The 19,013-nt window shown below is 39.4% G+C and overlaps 2 protein-coding genes across 2 annotated transcripts in view; one reads left to right on the top strand and one right to left on the bottom strand.

Annotated features, from left to right (window-relative positions):
- POLR2B (RNA polymerase II subunit B) overlaps window positions 1-3,521 on the top strand; it is a 30,768-nt gene extending 27,247 nt beyond the window's left edge. The window contains exons 19-25 of the mRNA XM_020975342.2: window positions 739-989; window positions 1,077-1,166; window positions 1,409-1,516; window positions 2,071-2,184; window positions 2,286-2,446; window positions 2,895-3,090; window positions 3,222-3,521. Of these exons, the coding sequence (XP_020831001.1) occupies window positions 739-989; window positions 1,077-1,166; window positions 1,409-1,516; window positions 2,071-2,184; window positions 2,286-2,446; window positions 2,895-3,090; window positions 3,222-3,311 (1,010 nt within the window). The 3' untranslated portion in view covers window positions 3,312-3,521. The remainder of the gene's footprint in view (window positions 1-738; window positions 990-1,076; window positions 1,167-1,408; window positions 1,517-2,070; window positions 2,185-2,285; window positions 2,447-2,894; window positions 3,091-3,221) is intronic.
- IGFBP7 (insulin like growth factor binding protein 7) overlaps window positions 3,455-19,013 on the bottom strand; it is an 81,930-nt gene continuing 66,371 nt past the window's right edge. The window contains 4 exon segments of the mRNA XM_020975347.2: window positions 3,455-3,711; window positions 5,569-5,695; window positions 9,642-9,758; window positions 14,367-14,476. Coding sequence (XP_020831006.1) covers window positions 3,692-3,711; window positions 5,569-5,695; window positions 9,642-9,758; window positions 14,367-14,476 — 374 coding nt within the window. The 3' untranslated portion in view covers window positions 3,455-3,691.

Genomic DNA, 19,013 nt, shown 5'->3' with positions numbered 1-19,013 from the left:
TTTAAAATTCCATTTTCTAATGTACGTTGTGCCTCAAGTTTTCCCATTTGCAGTCAGTATTTGAAATGACTCAAATACTAAGACTGAGTTTTGGCTGTGGAATTTGGGCTTATTTTTTAATCATATACATGCAGCTTTAACTTTCAAATAATTTTTAACACAGAAGTAATGGGATAAATAATATCTAACATTTAGTGATTTCATTTTAAAAAATCATATATTTATTATTGGAACTTAAAAATCTGTACTTGTACAGTCAATTCAAAGTCAGATGTTTGGGATGTTCCAGAGAACAGTGTAGTTCTGGTCAAATTTTAAAATATTCTGGAGCTGTATTAAAAGTATTGTTTACTTTGATGTGGCACTGAGCTTGGGTTTGATAGACATAATAGGGTTAATATCATACCATAATAGACATAAGGGTTAATATTATACCATATACAACTCAGAAAACTTACTGAGACTTACCTAAGATCGCATAATAAGCTTATATAACAGTTTGGCTTCCTTACAACTGATCTGTTTTACATAATACTTCAAAGTGAAGTAGATGTTTAGAATAGAGGTATTATATGAATACAGAATATTAGTGATGGTGCTGGAGATTTCTGCCACCTTTTGGATTTAAAATAATATACGTATGCTGTATGTTAGCTTTCATAGGGTAACATTTAACTCTTTTGAGTTTCTAAATTATATGGGGCAGTTCCAGAAGGATTTTTTTGGTCTGTTTTGTAGGTATGAGGCATGCTATCTATGACAAGTTGGATGATGATGGTTTGATAGCTCCTGGTGTCCGTGTATCAGGAGATGACGTTATTATCGGCAAAACAGTAACTCTGCCTGAAAACGAAGATGAACTGGAGAGCACAAATAGACGTTACACCAAGAGAGATTGTAGCACTTTTCTCAGAACTAGTGAGACTGGTATTGTGGATCAAGTGATGGTAACCTTAAACCAGGAAGGATATAAATTTTGCAAAATAAGGGTGAGTGCATTTTTATCTATGTAAACAGGACAGAAAGTAAACTGGTAGTCATGTACTTAACTGAGACCTGTTTTTATTTGACTTCAGGTGCGCTCTGTAAGGATCCCACAGATTGGAGACAAATTTGCCAGTCGGCATGGTCAGAAGGGTACCTGTGGTATCCAGTACAGGCAAGAGGTAGCTGTGTTTTCTTTTCTTTTTTCCCCTAAGACTTGGATGACATTTGACTTTAAAAATTTGTGTTTAAAGTCAAACAGGAGATTAAAATGAAGCTGTATATCAACACTTGAGTGCATATGTGAACAGGGGTGTTAGGGGCAAATTTTAGGTCATATAAATTGAGATGGGGAGTCTTCACTTTTATTAAGTAGCTAAAATGGGGTTTTTAGGACTTAGAATCAGCATATTTCTTCTTTCAGGATATGCCTTTCACCTGTGAGGGTATTACCCCTGATATCATCATAAACCCTCATGCCATCCCTTCTCGTATGACTATTGGTCACTTGATTGAATGTCTTCAAGGGAAGGTAAGGAATATCAGATTATCTAAGATATATAACTTTGTCACTATCACCCTTGACTCAGGAGAATAAGTCTATAATCTGCCTTTTTTTTTCCTGATTTCAAATTTGGAGTTGATGTGCCTGTAATTCAGAATTTTTAAAGTGTGGGAAGGCTGTGCTTAAGTACTAAGTGAATTTTGTTTACAAAATCATGATTAAATTTTCTGTATTCTAAAACTTTGCTAAATTTGCATAAGGAATGTTTTTAAGGACTTTTTCAAAGTCTCATTCTGCTTTATACATGTCTTTCAAGTTGAAAGCTTCAGCTCAGAGTCTATGGTCCATTTGGTTTAAGGTTGTTTTATTGCTGGGGAAATTGTTTTTTGTGTGTGAATGTTTTCTGTAAAGCTAAACCATTCTCACTAGAGGTCATGATTTTCAGCACCCTGGATATTAAGTAGGAAATCTTTCCTTATGATACTTCATGGAAAAGAGCCTTTTCATTAAATGTACATTTTTAAGATTACCTTCAAGGATGGGGGAGCAGAATTTAAAGAAATAACTCTATTTTTCCAAAGGTATCAGCTAATAAAGGTGAAATTGGTGATGCCACACCATTTAATGATGCTGTTAATGTGCAGAAGATTTCTAATCTGTTATCTGATTATGGTTATCATCTCAGAGGAAATGAGGTATGACATCCCTAACATTAATGATCTCTTTACATCTTGATCTCTCAACTTGTGGAATGTACCTTTAAGTCTGTGCTTCACGAATTCCTTGTCTGTTTCAGGTCCTGTACAATGGATTTACTGGTCGAAAAATCACATCTCAAATTTTTATTGGTCCCACTTATTACCAGCGTTTGAAGCATATGGTGGATGATAAGATTCATTCTCGTGCCAGAGGGCCTATTCAGATCCTTAACAGACAACCCATGGAGGGTAGATCTCGGTAGGGAGATATCTGCATTTATTACTGTTAAAAATTTTTTGTAAAGCTTTTAATGTAGGGAGAAATATGGGATCAATACAAATGTTGCTGTATTCATTGTGTTGGATGACCTATTTGAAAAGGCAAGCAATGTTTTTGAAGTTTTTTTGTAGTAACACCAAACAGATAAACTACTTGCTTGGCTACATATAAATAGTATTTAAAGTACTGGAAGCAGTTATCACTTGTAAAATTGTGTTGTTAGATTTTTCCTTACAGTTTTAATAAGTAGTAATTCTTATATCTTTGTGAGCCATGTTGTGAGTTGTAGCTTTTTTTTCCCCCAGAAGAGGAATAAGAGTATAAAAACTTTTCAGTCCATCTTATTAATAATTTGTCATTTAGATGGACACCTTTTACCATTAATCCTGTCAGTATCTTAATAAAGACTGTTATTTTTCCATGTCAGCGATGGTGGCCTGCGTTTTGGAGAAATGGAACGAGACTGTCAGATTGCTCATGGTGCAGCCCAGTTTCTAAGGGAAAGATTATTTGAAGCATCAGATCCATATCAAGTTCACGTATGCAATCTTTGTGGAATAATGGCGATAGCTAACACCAGGACACATACGTATGAGTGCAGAGGCTGTCGTAATAAAACTCAGGTACATACATGTACAGACTTCATGTGCAAGTTCTATAGAGTGAACCAGTTTACTTTGACCCTGTCTTAAGCGTCAAGGTTATATTTAGTTGTTTAATATTGCTAATTACAGTTTTCTTTTTTTCTTTTCAGATTTCTCTGGTTCGAATGCCCTATGCTTGTAAACTCCTTTTCCAGGAATTGATGTCTATGAGCATTGCACCGCGAATGATGAGTGTTTAGAAATTAAAAAAAAAGTTTCAAGTAAATGTAAGCTAAATGATCTGTGAATACCACCATGCTGTGATTTGGTTCTATAATGCAGCATGGTTTAGCAGAAGTGGTATGCACTGAGGAAAAAAAATCAAGCCTCTTATATACAGTACTGTAAGTGCAAGGTTTTGTTTAATGACACTTTTTTTTGTAAATAGAGAATAAAGTTTTGTAGTTAGACTTGGTGTATCATTTATTTTATGCTACGAGGAGGGTATGTTTGCATACCAGTGAATACAATGTAAAAGGTTAGTGGGATTAGATTAAAAGAAACTTGTTATTGGACAACAGTAATTGTAGTTTTTCCGTGACTGTTTTAAACTATGCATACTGGTAAAGACTGCAGGATTTCACTGGTCAGCACCTTCATCTGGTTTAAAAAAGAAAACAAAAATTGGTTATGAATAATAACAATAGCAAAGCAGGAGCAAAAAACATGCACAGTTGGATAACCTTTCATTTTCACTTTACTTCAGAGTTCTTGGAATGATCAGATGTAAAGAGTGGAAACTTGACCTACAAATCACCAAGTAAAGAGATGTTGTGCCAAATGTATGTAAGCTATACCATCATAATGTAAGTTTTAGGGCTCTGTAGGGACTGGACCATTTCTACGTTATAATGTGTAATTTCTGTTAAGGAAGATAGTTTTGTTGCTAGGATAGTATGTATGTAACTGTAGAACTCTTGATTAACTGAGCAGATCTTTATTGCTGCTACTTTTCTTACTGCAGTTAAGCCATCCTTTAAGTGGCATAATCTGATTAAGACTGCAAAGCAGAATTCCATTATTCCTATTCTAGGGTTAAGTAAAGGTCATTTCAGACTTATGTTAGTGAAACTATTTTCAGTGGCTCTCTGTTAGGCTAAGGAATATAGCAAATGTTAACTAGCTACCTTAGTTCTCATTTAAAGGATTGAGATTGCTGTAATTTGCCATCTCACAAATACATGGTGTAACTACAAAAGAGTGAGAAATTTTCCTGTGTGGCTTATTATGAAGCCATTTTGTCTCTATAGTTACACCTTGTACAGGCTATTTGTGACAAAGAGGGGCAAATTAGCTGCTATTCCATGAAAAATAAGTGTATTCCCTACTGATCAGAACTTTTAGCAGTAAGAAAATAGTGTGTACAATTTTAGAGAAGAGGAAGACCCTCATTATTGCAGGCTCCTCTGTGGATCTTTCTAGAAGAGCATTAGTAGCAATATATAGTCTAGAACTAGATTCTGTAGGTGTTTCTCCGCTTACGTGTTTTCATTCCTCCTTACTGGTTTTTTCATTCCTCTTCATTGGTTTTCCTCTCAAAGGATAGAGGACATACCCTAAGGGCAGAGGAATGGTGGGATGTGTTGGAAATCTACCACAAATAACTATCTGCTTTATAAATATGGAAAATACTATGCTAAGAGATGCAAAGTGGTAGGAAGAAATATTTAAAAAAAACTAAGTCATGGTATTTGAATCAGAAACATCAATAATCACTTTTTTAAAGTGTCTGCTATGTGTCCATATGCTGGGGATACAAATTGTGACTGTCCTGCCCTGAAGTACATGTCATATAGGGGAGGCAACATGTGTATATAAATATAGAAGCAAAGGGAGATATGAAGATCAGGAAGGGCTTCATCTCGAAGGTAAGGTTTGACTTGACCATAGAGTGGGTGGAGGTGATCAACATGTAAAAAGATTGGAAAGGTAGGACTGGGTCAAGTTGTGAGGGGTTTTAAATACTAAATGAAAGAATTTGTATTATATTTTCAGGTAATAGGGAGTCACTGCACATTAGGCAAATCACTGTGGTGGCTGTGTGGGTGGAGAGAAGAAAACAAATGCAAGATAATGCTAGGAGAAAGAAACTGATAAGATCTGGCAACTGATTGAAAATGTGAGTTGAAGGAGAGGGGAGTTGAAGAAGGCAATAAGATTGCAAACCTGGGTAACCAGAGGATGGTTGTTACCCTTGTCAGTAATAAGGTACTTGAGAATGAAAGTTGAGCAGAGGAAGGCATCCAGGTAATTTTTAGGGAATTTTGTTAGCCATACATCAAAATGTACACATTAGAACCACATTCCTTATATCTACATAATGGGTGTTAGGAAAATAGCACTTTTAAAGATAGCTGTTAATGAATCACTATGATCTTAGTAACCTGTTACTATATGTCATTTGATGCTCTTTTATTAGCAAAAGCACTTAAATCAATTGGCTTTAGAATTTCATACCTTTTTTGGTTGGTATTTCATGTAAGGCATCAACCACTGTAATTTTTGCTGAAGCAGTAGCCTGTCCTTGGGAATTTGATGCGTGACACTCATATTCCCCAGCATCTTCCTTACTCAGAGGAGACACCTGTCAAAGAAAAAGCCATTTGAGGTTCCCCAAAGTGGGCTTTTATTTCCCTCTTTTGTCATACCATCTGTGAAGTCACTATTACATTTTTTCCATTGACTATTCTTTTAAAACTTTTGCGGTTTATTAAAATGATGAATAGAGGCAGTCCATCACTAAATGGATATAAATGTAAAGGAGGCTGGGCCTGCCAGTAATGTAGATTGTAAAGATAATTAGTGGACAGCTTGAGTGATAGCTTCAAGAAGGCTTCCAGCATATCTGAGTAGATTATAGAGTAATTAGAATAAAAGAGGATCAGAATTACCCAGCATGAGAAGGCATAGACAATGCCTATGATCTGGATCAGTTTCCATCCTGATGGAAATTTTGTGTATACGTGTGTGTGTGTGTGTGTGTGTGTGTGTAAATATTGACATTCTTGCAATGTAATTTCAGGGAATTAAGTTTAAAGGGCAGAACAGGAACCAAAGGGTAAAAATTACACAGAAGCAAAATTGGCTCCATATAACAAAGACTTGTTTAACAATTTGCACCATCTGAAAATGGAAGAGGCTTTTGGGACGTATTCAAACCAAGGCTGGACAATGATCAGTTAGAGTGTTTTAGAGAGTATTCTAAAAATACATGATATTTAATATTGAGTAATCTGGTACTCTTCCACAAACACCTTATCCTGATGCTTCATTGTGTTGTGAAAGTATGCCTGGATTTATGAGGTTTCTGCCAGGTTCTGACATGCTGGAGAGGCTCTGAATCCAGTCCTGGTGACATACCATGCCTACATGTTGAGGTGTGGCCCAGCTAAGTAGGGAAAGATTCATCACCAGTACACTGAATTCTTTGGCTACGGCAACCCAGTGAAAAAAGACAGCCCTTCATCTTGATGTAGCCTACCTTTGTAGTGGTGGAAAAGGAAATACAGAATGCCAAGAATCAGTTTTTAAACCATCTATAAACATGAATTTAACAACTGGTACTCCAAATGTGAATGCCTTTTCTTTAGAGGGAATGAACCATGTTAAGTGTTGTTCTCACAAGAAATGAAATTAGAAGATACAAAACAGTTTCAGCTACATGGAAAGATAACTCAGGTTCTCCTTGGAGAGCCAGTGAAGTTGGTATCATCGTGCACCCAAAAACAATAAAAAAAACCTCTCATTTCATGAGACACACAGCCATCTTGTGCTGAAGTACATACGATGAAGAGAAGCAAAAAGTCTGCCATGAAGACAACTGTCATATGTTGCAAAAATTGAGTTAGAGAAATTTAATGGCGAAATTGATAAGATTCTCCAAACAAGTCAATGTGTTGAATAATACTTGCTATATTCATTACAAATGTAGGCACAAGATAGGATGACGAAAAATATGGTTCAGGAATAAGAAATGAAGGACACTAAAAGCTCACCACAGAAGACATAAAGGTCACGAATGGTTCCACAATAGGGAAAACATCAGACATACCAAGCATGGCTCATCATAAAAAATAAAATTATATCTTAAGAGGAAGTGACTACTATTGTGGGAGTTTCTGAATTAGTTATGTGTATTTCAGATTATTGACTTCTTAAAATAACGGTCAAAATCAACACCAGGTTATAGGAAAGGATAAAGAGAAGAAAAAAGATACGTCAGTATGTTAAGGACCTTAAGTGATTTCATTGCTGTGGCAACTCCAACCACACAGCTGAAATCCTGCCTTTGGTTTATAGTCTTTAAGAACTGCCTGAGACTAAGAGATTAAGTTACTTGCCCATGGTGACACGCTTAGTGTGAGAGGCAGAATTTGAATGCAAGTTTGCTGATTCTCAAGTCCATAGAGGTACTGGAAGAGACCTAAGAGGCCACTGAGTCTAATAATAATAGCTGATATTTACACAGTGCTTTGAAACTAGCAAAGCACTTTACAAATACTAACTCATTTTATCTTCACAACAACCTTTGGAAGTAGGTGCTATTCTTCTTCTTCTTATTATTACTGTTGTTATTCCCATTTTACAGATGAAGAAATTGAGACAGACATAGGTCAAGTGACTTGCTCAGGGTCACACAGTATGTTTTTGAGGCTGGATTTCAACTCAGGTCTTCCTGACTCCAGGTCCAGTGCTCTTATCAACTGTGCCTAAAAAATCCAGCTTCATTATTCTGAAGGATGAGGAAACAGACATAGAACAGTTAAATGACTTTACCAGTGCCACACAGGAAAGATTTGAACCCTTGTCTTCACAACTCCAAGTCCAATGCCTTGTCCACTGCCATTCTGCCTCTCAAGGAATGTGAATGGGACAGGAATGAACTTGGACATTCCACACGGCAGGTGAAAATTCTGTCCCTGAACCACTTATGAAGTAGTACCCAAAGTATTTTCTGTATCATGCTACCTTTCAAGAAAATAATCTGGCATTCAATTCAAGCAGCTTCACTTTGGCTTACTCTAATAAGTTGTTGACGTTGAAAAATTACTAGAGAGATGCAGATTTCCCCCCTCCCCCCACCATGGAGGCATAACCTAGGTAAAGAAACTGCTATAAGGGGGATGCTAAAAGAACCTAGAAATGCCTCAGTCAGCACACACTTGATGTCCTTGCCTCGTGGAGAAATATTGTAAACATAGGAAACACTAGAATACATTTGCAAAATGACAAAGGAGGGCAGTGTGAGATGCAGGAAAAGCAAGGAAGTATTAGAAAAGTGATTTGGTAGAAAGCTTGACATGAGAACCAATTAAGCTTAAATTTACAGGTAAAGTGGGAAGGGCAACTAACTAATGAAGAATGGGACCAATCTGAAAGCACTGCTATAACTTTTTTTCATTAATGACGGTAGAACCATCACTCTTCCAATTCTTGCTGTGCTAAATGGAGAAGTAAAAAAGTGAAGTAACAGATGGATTTGGTAGTCTAGAGAAAATCACTCTAGAGGGGACAATTTTCATAAGTACTGAGGGATCAAGTCTTGAGATATACATATATAGATATATCGATATATATATATATATATATCGATATATCTATATATGTATATATATATGAAAAAGCAGACGATACTGAATGACTGGGAAAAAAAATCATGGACAGTAACTACATTCACATGCCTGCTTTCTTGTTTCTAGAAAGCCCGTATTATTATCTACATTTTTTTTCTAGGATATGCCCAAAATATGGAAAAGTCATCTTTATATTAGGATTTATGGGAGCACACTGAGACGAGTGTCACAGGACGAGAAGGTAGGGGATGGGTTTAGGATTTGTACCACTGGAGGGACTACTCATATTAATGAGATCACAAATACACTGGTTACATGCAGGATCTTTTAACACTTAAAATCTTAAAATGGCATAGCTCTTTTTTATTCATTTATTATTTCTAAGCATTTAGCAAAACCTTTTATCTTCCTGTACTTCCTTCCGGAATACTAACTTTCTAATCAATTACAGCATATTAGAGGTTCAAAACCCTTAGAAATAATCTCATTTTAAGTTTAGATAAAGAAATTTGACTTAAGGAAAGTTGAGGGATTGTCCACAGTTACATAATTGGCCAAGGCAGGCACATTCTAGAATCTAGGTCCCTGAGCTCCAGGTTATCGAATGCTGGATGATCCACACCAGGACTATTCCAAAGAAATGTGAGATACCTTAGATTTTGTACTTTAGAACAGCTGTTACTACGGGCCAGGTATTGTTCGAAACACTTTAAAATTATTATTGGATCCTCACAATAACCCTGGGAAGTAGGTGCTATTATTATCCCCATTTTACAGGTGAGACTGAGGCACAGATTGATTAAATGACTTTTCCCAGGGTCGCCCATGTAGTAAACGTCTGAGGCTGGATTTGAACTCAGGTTTTCCCAGAGCTCTTTCCACTGTGTTACACAGCTGCTCCCTTCCGTTTTCTCCATCTTAAAGGAATGAAGTTTTGGTTTGTTTTTGAGTACTCACCAGAACCCAGCCTGTTACTTCATGCTTTTCAGGGCCACCTCGAGTTTGGATGGCTAGGTTGTCACGGTCTCCAGGCAGGAGTTCTGTTCTTTGAACTCCATAATGACCTCTTTTTACCTGGGAAGAGGAAAAAGTTAGGGTCTCACATCTCTGCAATTAATGAGCTTTTCACTTTGAAATATCCACATTCCTAGAATTTCACAGATCATGCATTGGATTTTCTGGTTGGATTATAACTCAACCTTTCCAGTACCCTTTTTGGTTACTGTTGAGCAAAAAATTTCATATAGGTGTCTTCTCATTCCTTTTCTTCCCCCAAATTAATTTTTTCCTTTAAAGGTAGGAAGTTAGGGAGAATAAGGATCATAATATATTTCTATTGGCTGCAGGCTCCCCCCTACTCTACCCCATTTACTCATATCCTCATATCTTCTACTTATGTTCTATCAGTAAGGGGGAATAGGTTCAACCTGACCTGCCATCTCAACGACTGAGAACTAAAGCAGCCTGCTCTGTCATTCTGACTTGGTCTTTAGGACCTCGTGCATGGGTGTGTCCTCCTACTGTGCAAATTCAGGTAATTACAAGCACAGCTTCATCAATGGAAAATAACATTAAAGTCAAAGGCCCCTAACTTTTCCTGTGCCTACAGACTAAAAAAGTGCATTCTGGTATAACTGCAGATAAGTCATATGAAGCTTTTATATCTTTCCATCATTTCCCCTCTATTAACAATATTGAATGCTTCCCTCCTATACCTGGTATGATCTATAGTTCAAGAGGTCAAGGGCAGAAAAAGAAAATGTCAGACAGCACTTTCCTAGGTTTTTTGTTTTGTTTTTAACAGAAGATTAGTGTCTATAGATTTAAGTAACTAGAAGCCAGAGCTGACTAGCGGACACATGATGTACTTCTGTACTACATCTCAGACTTTTTAAGAGGCAAGTAGAAAAAGCTGAAGATGTCAAATAGTACCTTCCAGGACAATTTTGCAAGGTGAGCATATTATATAGTACCTTTAGGCTGGAAATGACCCATAGCCTGAAACAAGTATTAATCTTAAAAAAAAAAAGAGGGGGAAGGAGGAGATAAAAATCTATAAGCCAAGGTTGTCCAATAGTCACTTCTTATCAAAAGCAAACCTGGTGAAGTGATGCTCTATAAAGGAAGACCAGATAGTTTGCAATCTTCCAAGGCCGTCCTTTGGCAAATAACGCACTCTCGCTAAATGACACTGCCTGGCATTATCTTGAAAAAGAGGGGGGAAAGTGGCTCTGGGGCACTGTTGTCCTAGATGCTAGAAGCAGTGATGGATTCACTAGGCTGCTTAGGGATTAACAAATTCTGTGGCTCACTGATTTCAGGGTATTTTTTAAAAGTGTATGGGAGTAATAATGGTGAAATGGAATCTTATGCCTGTAGGGAATTTGAAAGCTCCAAAATCCCAGAATAATTGTTGATGCAAAATGAAAAGTTGACTAGAGTTAATATCTGATGTTTTAGAATTCTCGATGTTTCTTTACTACCAGCATCCCTCCTGACATGCCAGGGTCGAGTACAGGATTACTTCAATTTGAGTCCTCATCTCAAAGCATATTCTTGGAAACTTATGGTTTGTGGGTTTCATGAAAAGATAGTTACAGAGGTGTTCACATCAATAGAAATAATAACAAAAACATGTGGCAAATTCATATCACCACTAAATGCATAATATAATTATTATTGTTCAGTTGTTTTCAGCCATGTCTGACCCTTTGTGACCTCATTTAGGATTTTCTTTGCAAAGATACTGGAGTGATTTGTCAGTTCCTTCTGTAGCTCATTTTACAGATGAGGGTTGAGTGACTTGTCTAGGGTCACCCAGCAAGTAAGTGTCTGAGGCCAGACGAACTCAGGAAGATGAGTCCTCCTGATTCCAAGCCTGGCCCTCTATCCATTATACCACCTAGCTGCCCCTTTCTCGGGGATCTTAAAGTCCAGTTCCCTCATTTTGCTGTTGTTTAGTCGTGTCTGACTCTTTGTGACCCTGCTGAAGGTTTTCTTGGCAAAGATACTGGAGTGATTTGCCATTTCCTTCTCTAGCTTATTTTATAAATGAAGAAATTGAGGCAAACAGGGCTCAGTGACTTGCCCAGGGTCACAGAGCTAGTAAGTGTCTCAGGATGGATTCAAATTTGGGTCCTCCTGACTCCGCGCCCAGAGGTCTATCCATTGCACTACCTTGCTGCTGCAATCTCAAGCATCTATGAGAATGGGGCTCTGGAGTGAGGTCAGGGCCTTATATATAGTTGCTCTTGGTTGGGAGGCAGCAGGACATGGTTTCTAGCAACCACGTTCCTGGTTCTCAGAGGCACTGTGGGATAGTGGGCGAGAATATGGGAAGATGAGCAGATACACCTTTGGGTGGTGTGTGTGTGTGTGTGTGTGTGTGTGTGTGTGTGTGTGTGTGTGTGTGTGTGTGTGTTTTCTTCATTTGCTTAAGCTGTCCAATGAATTTTTTGGGGGGGAAGTGACAAGGAGGCCATGTGTGTTTGTGAACACTTTGCAGAGCTGAAAGAGACTTGTACTTGGGAACTTGATTCCTAGGCTCCCTAACAGTAGCAGTTACTGCTTCCTCTTACTTCTTTCTAGTTACTGATGCTACTTGTACTTCGACCTGCCTGCCTAAGCTTAGCGAGAATTAGGCAGCCTACACAGGGCACAGAAAATGGAAAGGAAAGCAGGGAAGGCTGGGAGTGGTTATCAGTATGCTGTTCCTTTGAGTGCTAATTTTTAATCCTGCACCCTAATGGTTTACCTTATGGACACTGAGTTGCCCACTAGAGCTCAAAGCTGGTACCTGTCCTGGGTCCTTGCTGGACCCCAGGCTAGCAGAAAGCACTGGGACACATGCCATATAATCACTGCCCGGAGAGGAAGCTATCATGTTAGCAAGGACTGGGCTGGGTTCAAGTCCCAATTGGCTGGGCAGATCATTTCACATGCCTGGGTCTCAGTTTCTTCATCTACAAAATAAGGGGGTTGGATGAAATTATATTTACAACCCTTTCCGGCTTTTAACAACCTTTGAATGGGATTGATAGAATCATAGATTTAGAACTGGAAGGGAAGTAAGAGATCATCTAATACAGCTCCATCATTTTAAATATAATGAGGGCAGGAAGATACAAAGTCAGGAATTCAAATCCATCTTCTCTGATTCCAACTTTGGCACTCTATCCATTGGACCAATTGTCTACAATTGAGTCTGTACCCACACCATCCCAACAGAACAGCCTTTTCCCTTCCCTCCTATATGTGTGTTAGGCTGAGGCAGGACGGGAGTAGGTGAAACAGGGAGTGGGAGGTACAAGAATTCTCAACTCTTGTAGGAGTGATTTACTTAACATGTGACTCAGGGCTCTTGTGGAACTGCCAGAAATTATAGCAGAAGTGCAGCTGTTATGACCTTTTTTTTAAATGAATTTTAAAAAATGAATTAATATTAATTACTCTCATTATTACTGTTCATCTTCAACTCAGCACCCAAGGAGCAGTACCAATATTCACTCCAAGGCTGAGAAGAGAAAAGCTACGGGCTACATTTTTGGCACACTTAATCCTTTTAATCCCATGTATTCACCCTTTGTGGTTTCAAAGCCACTTAAAAATGTAGGAAGAAGTGAGAAACCAAAATTCCAAATCCTGCTGGTCTACAGTATCACAGAAAGAGTTTGTTGGTAACTTCACTGAAGATAGTCTGGTCCTGGTGATTGCTGGGGTAAACAAGATATAAAGGAGGGTGCCTGGTAGTACTATGTCTTTTAATCTTTTGAATATCACGGCAATACTGACTCTCTGAAATAAGAGGATAATGGTAGGGTATTCTCTGAAGAGCTGATTTTCCAGTTGTGGCAATGGATTTGTGCTGATCTATGCATGTTCTCTTGGCCAGTCGTGTTGACCAATGGTCCTTGTCTTTAAGAAGACTGGCTGGGATTAGCAGTGTAATTGGTGGATGTTTGTTTTTCATTTTCGAAGAGGACCAATGACCTCACAGGGTGATGTCTTGACTCATGTGTGAACTGGATTTAAGTGAGTCAGAGCTGCAGAAGTTGTCAGTCTCACTCTCTCTTCCAGAGTCATGGAAGTCCAGTGGCAAGACAGAAGTCAGGATGACTGGCGATGGCCTGTGATGCAATGGACGACTTTAACCTCTCTGACACCTGACCAAGCTCTGAGCATTCCACCGCACCTGCTTCAGCCACCTTCTTATCTGCCCATTCCATCTGGGGAAGTCTTCACATGCTTGGGGTAGACACTCCCTCTAACTCACCAATGGCTTTGTGACCCTTCAGCCTGGTTTACCTGTCTGCCTAAACTCGTTTCTGAGGGTGTGCCTGCTGTTCATGCTACAACTTCTTGGAACCGTCTGTACCAGGCGGACACCAAAGGTAGATGAACAGCCCTGAAAAGGACTCAGCAGACCTTCATGACAGACGTGCTAGCTCAGTGCCATGAGACTTCAGTATCAATGCAACAACACAAAGAGGGGAAAGGGGTAGGGAATATTTTCCAGGTGATGACAATGTCTTACAATTTGGGGAAAAGTTGATCTCCATAGTTATTCATCTCAGAGGAATAACCAAAAATGGAACACAAAAGTTTAATTTTAGCTTATAGCAGCTCTTTATGAAATGAAAAAATATAAATTTAGGACATTATCCAGAATTCCACACCACCGACCTTATTCCAGATGAGAACTGGGGTTGGAATTCCTATAACTTCACAACTTAAATACACTTGGGCTCCACTGACATTCCAGATGTCCTTAGGGGGTGTCACAATGGAAGGACCTGTGAGAGAGAGAGAAAAAAACAAACCATACACATCCCTTCAAAGTAGACAGTATCAGTCAATTTCTATAGTAAAATACTTGATTGGCATGTAATTAAGCTCTTCACTTTGTTAACTGCTTTTGACAAATTTTACATCCCGCCCCTGCCCCCCACTGGCTTCTAACCCATCTTCTCCTGGAGGAGAAAAAGGGAATATTCTGCAAGGGATAGTGGGTACGGAGCCTACATCCCAGAAAATACCTCTACCTGTGATAAAAAATGATATATTCTCTGATAATTTTGTTGTTGTTCAGTCATTTTCAGTATGTCTGACTCTTTGTGACCCCTTGTGGGGTTTTCTTGGCAAAGATATTTGGGTGGTTTGCCATTTCCTTCTCCAGCTGGTTTTACAGATGAGGAAACTGAGGTAAACAAGGTTAAGTGACTTGCCCAGGGTCACACAGCTAGTAACTGTCTGAGGCCAGACTTGAACTCAGGAAGTGGAATCTTCCTAACTCCAGGCCTGGCATTCTAACCACTGTGCCACCTAGCTACTCCTCTTCATAACTTAATCTCTTCTTTACAGACAACAAGGACTATACTATGTTATCCTCCCAGCCAACCCTCCCCCAATTCAGGTCATCACAACCGGCCTGGAATACTGCAATGACCTCTGAATTGATATCCTGACCTTCAGTCTTTTCCCTTGACCTTTGTGAAGGCCACAGTTGAGGAAAAGGGGCAGAACTGGGAGCCTGGGACGGGTCCCATTAGTTGGAAGGCAAGTCAAGGAACAAACTGCTTGAACAGCAGCATTCCTTCTGAATTATGGATTTCTGCCTCACTGGGGATCTTGGCAAGGAGAGGTCCAATATTCAGAAGGAAGTGGGCCAGTGTACTGGCCAACTCCACGTACATGAAACATGAACTTATTTCAGAAGCTGGGGGGAAAGGGAAGACAGATGTCTATCCCCTGAGACTTGGAAAGTCATCTGGCACAATCAGCAGTTAGAGAACAAGAAGTTCTCTCTTTGGTAATGTGCTATTTCTAGTATACTGTTAATTTCTTGACCTAGAAAGGAAACAGCCATGACATATAAGATTTTCCCATAGGAGCCCTCTTTCTTATGCTCCAGGGTTTTCTTATTTTTCCTTCCCTCCCTAGCAATAAGCAGAAGGACTGGTGTTTCAAAATCTCCAAATATTTTTCATGCTTCCCTCTAAACTTAGGTCAGAATAGGCAATTCATCTTGGCTAGTGGGGCGGGGGAAATCTTATCCTTTCTTTGATAAAACACTGATGAACTCAGTATACTCAGTGGTTTGTTTGTATATATTTCTGTCTCAGACATTTCCTAGTCGGGGGCTGAACTAAACACTCCGCAGCAACGGGCTGGGCCGTGGGCTCCATTTCAGACCCTGCCACAACAGCACTAGAGACCACAAGGGCACTGTTATCATTTTGCTTTGAATTGATCTCCCCACCCCCCACCCCCCCCCATGCCCCATGCTGTTCTATGCTCCTTCCCACACGGGGAGTTGGCAAGAGGACCCCTCAATGCTCAGGGGATACTCAGGGATTGTTTGGAGAAGAATACATCAGTGTTATACAGTTTAGAGGGGCTTGGGAACAGAAGTCCCTTTCACATCCCAAAGCTAAAGAGTTCAAGATATTATCATGAGAACTGGGAGTTAGCTAGCTGACAAGAGTCTTGCAAATAAGCACTTAAAATCTGCCAGCCTACGAAATCACTTTAATGCTCTGTCTGCCTTCAATTAGTACGGCAACACCAAGAGGTTAGAAGCCAGAATTCTTTATTACACAGATATCTTAAGGTTCACAGAGAAGAAAGCCATTTTGTAATTTTTCACGCAATCTCAAAAAATGTGGTTTATCTCATGAAAACTGCAAGAAAAGGTACCACCAGCCTATGCTGGTAGAAAGAGTGTGCTTACTCCACTCTTCATCTTTTCCTCTGCCTTGTTTCAACTCCAGAACAAGATTCCCCTGCCAGTGTTGTTCGGTGGTCATACCCAGGCTCTTTGTGACCCCACTTGATCACACTTTGCGTTTTCTTAGCAAAAACACTGGAGTGGTTTGCCATTTCCTTCCCCAGCTAATTTTACAGATGGGGCAACTGAGGCGAACAGGGTTAAGTGACTTACCCAAGGTCACACAGCTAGCAAGTATCTGAGACCAGATCTGAACTTAGGTAGATGAATTCTCCTGACTCCAGGCCCAGCGCTCTATCCACTGTGCCACCTAGTTGTCATGCTGCTAACTCAAGCCTCAGCCATTCTTCCCTCTAACTGGAGAGCTGGAAGGTAGAGTACTAAACTTTTTCCAGTACCTTCCTTTACAGAAGGCTGGACTGGGCTCATTTTGCTCTGCATCTGCTGCTCTGTCTGCTTTCAACTCCTTGGAACGAGGATACTCCCTGGTATTCCCTCTACCTCTACCTCCTTCCTGCCTCCTTTTCTGTGTTGTTTTCCTCCATTAGACTGTAAACTCCTTGAGGGCAGGGGCTGTCTGTCTTTTCCTGTGCCTGGCACACAGTAGGCAGTTAATGAATGTTTATTGGAATGGCTTGGATCTAGAGAGTTCTCCCTCACCAATGAAATTGTAGGTCAGGTTCATTTCCCTATCCTTATCCAATGAAATGTAATTAATTCAATTGAACTGTATTCTAATCTGTCTTCCTCCATTCTTCTCATGCCTGCATATCAGAGACATGGGATCACATCCTCAGCTTCAGGAATGGTATAACAGTAATGACCTGTAGCAAAGCATAAGTTGGCATACGATGTTCATCTGATATAATCCTCATGTGGCAGAAACAGGAGTACCAGCTACTGGGGAGGCATGCTGATATGTGAAGGAGGTGCCTTTCTTTCCAAGCTGGAACATGCAGACAGGTCTGTAACTGGTCCCAGTCTGCTAACTACATGATGAAGAGGAGTATCTTTGATTGACTTTGGAGCTAGAACGGGGGGGGGGGGGGGGGGCAGGGCATTTAAAAGGTGGAGGGAAAGCTCTTTGGTCTGACCCTTTCTGCTTAGCTTCAGTCCTCTGAGAGACGAGAAACAATATGGTAAGGGAAGAGACTGCAAAACCTCCCATCTGAGGCTAATATATGGCCCATGAATATAAGGTTCTGTTCTTTGCCTCTGTGTTTATTCTTTGCTGGGTTTTACCTAAAAGAGACTGATAATATCTATGGCCTTCTGGCCTCAGAAGGTCAAGTGGTATCCATGTTAGGCTTGCCCCAGGGGTAGGTGGGGATGTGGACTGTTGCACTGGTTATACTGAATTTGGATGTGACTAATGACATGCAGAAATGAGGTTAAGTTCAACCCAGTCTCCCCAGGGAGTGTGAAAGTATAGAGGAGAGTGTGACCATGGGTCTTGAGTTGGGGAGGATGTTTTTTCTTCTGTTTGTGCTATATTTTTGAAACATATTTTGTAAAAGCTCTGTAAAAGCTAATTGATATTAACTGGTTAAATGGAAGTAAGGCTCTAAGTAGCTGGTACACAAACAGGGCAACTACAAAATACTCTTTATAGAAATAAAGGAAGATTTGAATAACTGGAGAAATATTCATTATTCATGACTGAGCACCCCAGTATAAGAAAACTGATACCACCTGAATTAACTTCCAAATTTAGTGCTATATCAAATGACCACAGGGAAAATCCTTTTATAGAACAATGACAAACTTTAGTTGGAGGAACAATAGGTCAAGAATCTCAAGGGCAATACTGAAAAAAAAATTGGAATAAATAATATAAAAACAGTTCGATACACTAAAAAATAGAAAGGGGTAGCTAGGTGGTGCTGTGGATAGAGCGTGGGGCCTGAAGTAAGGAAAGACTAATCTTCCTGAGTTCTAATCTGGGCTCAGATACTTAACTAGCTGTGTGACCCTTTCACTTAAGTCACTTTAACCCTGGTTGCCTCAGTTTCCTCATCTGTAAAATGACCTAGAGAAGGAAATGTCAAACCACTCCAGTAGCTTTGCCGAGAATAGCCCAAATGGGGTCACAAAGAGTCATACGTGACTGAAGCGACTGAATAACAACAATAACAATAACAACAACAAAGAAATAGGAAACAGATCTGTGGAACAAACCAGATATACAAGATCTAGAACCAAGGAAACAATACCCCCGCGGTCCACAAGTCCAAGATCACAAATGGCTGGGGAAGGAACTTCCTGCACATTTATGGGAAAACTCGAGAGCAGCTTGTTGGAAGACAGGCTTAAACCAGCATAAATGGATGTCATCTACATAGGTCATTAAAAAAATTAGTAAAACGGATGTTTGTATCTTTCACAAATATGGTTAGGAAGAGAACCGATACTCAGACAAGGGATCAGAGATTACAAAAGGTAAAATATATAAGTTCAATTATATAAAATTGGACATCTTTATGAACACAATCAGTGAAGCTAGAATAAGAAAATATGAAGATTGGGGAAAAATAATCTTTGTATTCATTAGCTCTGATACAACTCTGACACCTAAAATCTATAAGCAATTGAGAGAGCTATAT

This window comes from Phascolarctos cinereus, unplaced genomic scaffold, assembly GCF_003287225.1.
Source record: "Phascolarctos cinereus isolate Bilbo 61053 unplaced genomic scaffold, phaCin_HiC Scaffold_9;HRSCAF=440, whole genome shotgun sequence".
Classification (NCBI taxonomy): Eukaryota; Metazoa; Chordata; class Mammalia; order Diprotodontia; family Phascolarctidae; genus Phascolarctos; species Phascolarctos cinereus.
The sequence above is the reverse complement of the archived record's forward strand: the minus strand, read 5'-3'. Positions and strand labels throughout refer to the sequence as shown.